Here is a 6926-nt window from a genome sequence, read left to right as displayed (position 1 = left end):
CTCCCACTGCTACACACTCCACTTGCCCTACTTCATTCCCTGGAACTGATCCAGCACTGCTTCCTTCCTCGTTGGGTTAGAAACATATTGATTAAGAAAGTTCTCCTGCACACATTTTAGGAATTCTTCATCCTCCTTGCCCTTTCAGATTGCAAATGTTACCCTCCTGGTCAGCCAGTGGTTCAGTGGGCAGCACCCTCGCCTCTGAATCAGAAGATTGTGAATTCAAGTCCGACTCCAGAGATTTGAGCACAAAAATCTAGGCCGACACTCCAGTGCAGTGCTGAGGGAGTGCTGCACTGTCGGAGGTACCGTCTTTCGGTTGAGATGTTAAACAGAGGCCCAGTCTGCCCTCTTGGGCGGACGTAAAAGATCCCATGGTACTATTGAAAGAAGAGCAGTGGAGTTCTCCCCGGTGTCCTGGCCAATATTTATCCCTCAACCAACATCACTAAAACAGATTATCTTGTCATTATTACATTGTTTGAGGGAGCTTGCTGTGGGCAAATTGGCTGCCACATTTCCTACATTACAACAGTGACTACACTTCAAAAAGTACCTCATTGGCTGTAAAGCACTTTGGGATGTCCGGTGGTTGTGAAAGGCGCTACAGAAATGCAAGTCTTTCTTACACTTGTCATCAATTCTGATATCTTTCTGCTTATAGGGCAACAGATGGTTGGTCGGTGGGTGGGTGGAGGAAGGGGAGAACTGTTTGGGGTGAAGCGAATGCCCAGCTGCCTCCCCATGACAGAGGGGGAAGAACAGCACATTGCCAGGGGAGAGCAACAGCCTGCCACTGAACCCCATAGTGGGAGTGGTGGTGGGAGGAGGAGGGTGGTGGCCCAGCCCAGTGTATCGACCTGCGCACCCCACAGAGCTCCAGCTATTGCCTCGTGCCACAGGGAAATCCTGTAAGATATCAACACATGAAGGAGTGTGCCAGCACAACATAAACTAACTTTAAGTTCATGTTTATGGAGGCGTTATTTCAGCGAGCGAGTGATAAATCTGTGAAACCGACTCCGTAGGGAACAGTAGAAGCTGTTGATGTAAAGTAGAGAGATTTATTTCTGAAAATAATATTGGGATCCAGTATTCGAGCAATTTGAGACATGACGTGTGGTGAGTGTAGCGTGCTCGGGGGGAACAGGTGACTTTGGACCGATGGTTCCCAAAGTTCTCCCAAACCCGCGACCTCTTCCACCCAGAAGGACAAGGGCAGCAGGCGCATGGGAAACACCACCACCTCCAAGTTCCCCTCCAAGTCATACACCATCCTGACTTGGAAATATATCGGCCGTTCCTTCATCGTCGCTGGGTCAAATCCCTGGAACTCCCTCCCTAACAGCACTGTGGGAGTACCTTCACCACACGGACTGCAGCGGTTCAAGAAGGCGGCTCACCACCACCTTCTCAAGGGTAACTAGGGATGGGCAATAAATGCTGGCCTTGCCAGCGACGCCCACATCCCATAAACAAATAAAAAATACCAAGATGGTAGAAGGTGAACCAGATGGACCTTGTACAATAGCAAAATATTGCGGATGCTGGAAATCTGAAATAACAACAGAGAATGCTGGAAACACTCAGCAGGCCAGGCAGCATCCGTGGAGAGATGGAGCTTGTGTCTTCTTTCATCTAGCAATTCCCAAATTCAGAATAAATTTCTTTTTAAAGTTTAAATAAATGAATAGCACAGATACCAATCTGCTCAATTCCAAGCCACAACTATCAATCAACCCATGAACTCTCAATATTGAAAATTAATTTGGATTCAGGGACTTTAAGATGACTGAATTATAAAATACATATTCTGAAAATCAGGATAAAATAGTTATAAGAAATTAAATGAAAACTCCTGTGAAAATTCATATTTGCAGTCATTTTTGGCTGATCTTATGTTGGGTACAAAATTCCATTAAGAGATGATTTTCAGGTCGAGTTCCACTGCTGTAAGCTTGCAATGCCCTCTGCTGGAAAATGCTTGGAACTGCACAACAGTTAACATAAGAATTAGGAGCAGGAGTCGGTCATACGGCCTCTCGAGCCTGCTCCGCCATTCAATAAGATCATGGCTGACCATCAACCTCAACTCCACTTTCCCGCCCGATCCCCATATCCATTGATTCCCCAAGAGTCCAAAAACCTATTGATCTCGGCCTTGAATATACTCAACGACTGAGCCTCCACAGCCCTCTGGGGTAGAGAATTCCAAAGATTCACCACCCTCTGGGTGAAGAAATTTCTCCTCATCTCAGTCCTAAATGGCCGACCCCTTATCCTGAGACTGTGACCCCAGCCCAAGGGAAACAACCTCTCAGCATCTACCCTGTTAAGACCTCCTGAGAATCTTACACGTTTCAATGAGATCACCTCTCATTCTTCTAAACTCCAGTTGCCGTAACTTCAAAAAGCAAATTGGGAAGTGGTTTCAGAGAATCATCGCAGCTTTGGAAACCACTTCTCAGTATGTACCAGAAGTCGCCGACAGCGACACTGTTTGACACTTGCGCTAAATTTAGAAAACATCTGCCACCATTCAGTAACCAAGGAGGTAAAGCACTCACAATGATCAAAAGACACTCGCACACTCTGCTTTCCGTCTTGCCGCTTTCCCAACAAACACGCAAAAGGGTTAAAGTGCAAATACGTGTATTGCGATCACAGGCCCAATGACTGTGTCTATTAATCATTTTTATTTACTAATCAGAATTGCAATGAGTCACATCTGGATTCCCAATTAGACACACGTGGTTAGTGGCGAACATATTGGACAACGCTGGTACATACAATCGACAGGATGAGCTCTGCAGCCACTCACCAAGCTTACTTCAACGGTACCTTCTGGCCTCATGAGGGAGCAGGGCGAGAACAGTAAGATCGCGAGAATCCTGGTTCCCCTTAAAGTCGCACACCCATCCTCCCCTTGCTGTTCCTTCATCGTCGCTGGGTCAAACTCCTGGAATTCCCTATCGAATGCCAAGGACTGGTTCAAGTGGTTCAAGGAGAGGGCCCACCACCACCTTCTCAGGGCAACCTTGCCAGCGACACCCGTGTCCCGAAAACATATTTAAAAATTCTATTTTTCAGCACCTTCTGTTTGGGCACAGACTGGAACAATGTGTGTGCTATCTTTGTGAAAGGTGAAGAATTGACCTGTTTATTCCAGGTCAATAAATATCTTATTCAAATAACCAACTGACAGTAACCACATGGTTTTACCTTGCCTAGAATCTTATGCATTGCGCAGTTGGCCCAGGCATTGAGCCATCTACAAGTGTGGGGGAGGGAGGGGCGCTACTTCATGTTATTGGCGTTGGTCAGAATTTTGCACCAATGATAGTTCAATAATTTGGTGTTGACCACTGTGTGACATTTTACTTTCAAAAACAATGCAAATTATCAACAACAACTTGCACTTATATAAGAGTAAACTCTCGTCTAAACGGCACCTAATTATCCGGTATTCTCTAATAACTGGCAAAATTCAGGAGTAGGTTCAGGAACCCAAAGGTAAGTTTTACTGTTTATGTGTGGCTGTGTAACCGGGGTTCTCGTACGTTTTACCGTGTAACCATGGCTCCTGCACCTCTGGTTGTGTAACCGGATCGCCGTTACCTGTGGCCGTGTAACTGGGTCCCCGGTACCTGTGGCCGTGTAACCGGGGCTCCTGTACCTGTGGCCATGTAACAGGGACTCCTGGATCTGTGGCCATGTAACTGGGGCTCCAGCATCTGTGGCTGTGTAACCGGGGCTCCTGTACCTGTGGCCGTGTAACCGGGGCTCCTGTACCTGTGGCCGTGTAACCGGGGCTCCAGTACCTGTGGCTGTGTAACCAGGGCTCCTGTACCTGTGGCTGTGTGACCGGGGCTCCTGTACCTGTGTAACCAGGGCTCCAGTACCTGTGGCTGTGTAACCTGGGCTCCTGTACCTGTGGCCGTGTAACCGGGGCTCCTGTACCTGTGTAACCGGGGCTCCTGTACCTGTGGCCATGTAACCAGGGCTCCTGTACCTGTGGCTGTGTAACCAGGGCTCCTGTACCTGTGGCTGTGTAACCGGGGCTCCTGTACCTGTGGCTGTGTAACCGGGGCTCCTGTACCTGTGGCTGTGTAACCGGGGCTCCTGTACCTGTGGCCGTGTAACCAGGGCTCCTGTACCTGTGGCCGTGTAACCAGGGCTCTAGTACCTGTGGCCGTGTAACCAGGGCTCCTGTACCTGTGGCCGTGTAACCGGGGCTCCAATACCTGTGGCTGTGTAACCAGGGCTCCTGTACCTGTGTAACCGGGGCTCCTGTACCTGTGGCCGTGTAACCGGGGCTCCTGTACCTGTGGCCGTGTAACCAGGGCTCCTGTACCTGTGGCTGTGTAACCGGGGCTCCTGTACCTGTGGCTGTGTAACCAGGGCTCTAGTACCTGTGGCCGTGTAACCGGGGCTCCTGTACCTGTGTAACCAGGGCTCCAGTACCTGTGGCCGTGTAACCGGGGCTCCAGTACCTGTGGCCGTGTAACCGGGGCTCCAGTACCTGTGGCCGTGTAACCGGGGCTCCAGTACCTGTGGCCGTGTAACCGGGGCTCCTGTACCTGTGGCTGTGTAACCAGGGCTCCAGTACCTGTGGCCGTGTAACCAGGGCTCCTGTACCTGTGGCCGTGTAACCGGGGTTCCTGCACCTGTGGCCGTGTAACGGGGCTCTCGGACCTCGGTAGGTATACCTCTCCATTATCCGGAATTTTTAATCAACCGGCACCATCCCAGTCCCGTAGGTGCCGGATACGAGTTTACTGTAGTGTCTTTAAGGTAGTGAAATGTCCCAAGGACACCGGGCCCCATAAAGAGATATTAGGACAGGTGAAAGGTAGGTTTCGAGGAGTATCTTAAAGGAGGAGAGGTAGAGAGGTTTAGGGAGGGAATTCCAGAGCTTAGGGCCTCGGCAGCTGAAAACACGGCCGCCAATGGTGGAGCGAAGAAAATTGGGGATTTCAAGAGTTCAGAATTAGAGGAGCGCAGAGATCTCGGCGGCTTGTAGGGCTGGAGGAGGTTATAGAGATAGGGAGGGGCGAGGGCCATGGAGGTATTTGAAAACAAGGTTGAGAATATCTGCTCCATTACCTCTCGGAGACACGGGCCTTGTGAAATCAGTTGCTGTTTTTTTTTTGTTTTTTTTTAAAAGAGCAAGAGTTTATGGAAGGATTTCAAAGCACGCTCTGATGAGCCAGTCACTTGCCTGCTGATTAAATGGAGCCTTTAAATACTGAACTCGCATTTACTTCACAAGAACTCTGGATCTCTGCCAGGACGCCAGGGTGAAAGGCAGTACACGGGGGCCGTGCACAGAGCAGGGCTGTTCATTATCCCTAGGAACCTAGGAACAGGAGGAGGCCATTTAGCCCCTCGAGTCTGTTCCGCCATTCAATGAGATTAGGGCTGATCTGTGACCTAATTCCATATACCCGCCTTTGCCCCATATCCTGTAATACAACAAAAATCTATCAATCTCAGATTTAAAATTAACAACTGACCCAGCATCAATTGTCCTTTGCAGAAGGGAGTTCCAAACTTCTACCACCCTTTGTGTGTAGAAGTCTTTCCTAAGAAGTGAACCAGAGGACACAGATTTAAGGTGATTGGCAGAAGAACCAAGGCGACATGAGGAAAAACTTTTTTACGCAGCGAGTGGTTATGATCTGGAATGCACTGCCTGATAGGGCGGTGGAGGCAGATTCAATCTTGGCTTTCAAAAGGGAGTTGGATAAATACAGGAAACTTTCGATTAACCGGCCCCTAAATAACCGGAACGCTCTATCCACCAGCAAAATTCAGGAGTCGGTTCAGGTAACTTTTTTTTACTTTTAGTTACTTTTTTTACTCCATTTGTTGCTGTGCAAGGGTGTAGCTGAAGCTGTTGCTAAGCTACAGAGACGCTTGCAACTTGTGCCGATTGTTTTGAAGCTGTTGCTAACAGGGTTTGTTGCTTTATACGGAGCTCCGAGCTCCGTATCTTTTACTATGGCGTTCGGTTATCCGGAATTGTTGATGAACCGGCACCACGTCGGTCCCGTCCGTGCCGGATACCAGAAAGTTTCCTGTACCTGAAGGGGAAAAAAATGCAGTGCTACGGGGAAAGGGCGGGGGAGTGGGACTAGCTGAAGTGCTCTTGCAGAGAGCCGGCACGGGCTCGACGGGCCGAATGGCCTCCTTCTGTGCTGTAACCATTCTATGATTCTATAATTTCACTCCTGAATTTCGCTTCCAGCTGGTCTGCCTGCTCGATCAGGCTCGAGGGACTGAATGGCCGACTCCTGTTTCATGTTCCCTCCGTCCCCCTGTTGTGGCTTGAGTGGGTCTAAACGTTACCTTAACTTTCATGAAAAAACATGCAAGAGCACTTGGGGGAAAAATGTGTTTACACACCACTGGGAAATAAAGCACAAAAAAATTATTTATTGCACAAAAAGTACAAAATACAAAGTTGCATGAAAATAAAGGGCAGCCAGTATTTCATGTAACCGTTGCTATTCCCCACCCTCCCAGCCCCAGTCCTGATGTAACAGATAACAGTGTTTGATAATTAACTGCGGGGTCAATGCTGGTGAAGTGCTTTGGTACTCAAAGACCACGCAGTTCGAAGGGTCCAGTGTTCAAAGTTCCAATCTCATGTTATCTGGTGGGGTGGCTACTTGACCGCGACAGGCGACGTGCTGTGAATTGACTCCATTACCGCCGCGAACCTGTTACACAGGTCGTGGGGCGAGTTGGGCCGGATCTTTGGAGGCTCTCGCAGGATTCGAACCTCGGCAGAACAGTCCAGGAGCCTCGGGAGGAATTCGGTGAGTTTCTCTTGTAGCTGGGCTGCAAAGGAAATTACAATTTCACTGCGATTAAGAACACACATAAAATATTAAAAAATATATAAACATAAATCATTT

At 48.8% G+C, this 6926-nt stretch overlaps 1 protein-coding gene across 4 annotated transcripts in view; it reads right to left on the bottom strand.

Annotated features, from left to right (window-relative positions):
- Nucleotides 1-6421: 6421 nt before the first annotated feature.
- The window catches only part of usp28 (ubiquitin specific peptidase 28), an 87900-nt gene continuing 87395 nt past the window's right edge, over nt 6422-6926 (bottom strand). For all 4 annotated transcript variants that reach the window (XM_085967787.1, XM_085967788.1, XM_085967789.1 and 1 more), the window contains one exon: nt 6422-6849. In XM_085967787.1, the coding sequence (XP_085823913.1) occupies nt 6674-6849 (176 nt within the window). In that variant the 3' untranslated portion in view covers nt 6422-6673. The remainder of the gene's footprint in view (nt 6850-6926) is intronic.

This window comes from Somniosus microcephalus, chromosome 26 (assembly GCF_052327205.1).
Source record: "Somniosus microcephalus isolate GS21.2 chromosome 26, FLI_Smic_1.0, whole genome shotgun sequence".
In the NCBI taxonomy this organism is placed as follows: Eukaryota; Metazoa; Chordata; class Chondrichthyes; order Squaliformes; family Somniosidae; genus Somniosus; species Somniosus microcephalus.
The sequence above is the reverse complement of the archived record's forward strand: the minus strand, read 5'-3'. Positions and strand labels throughout refer to the sequence as shown.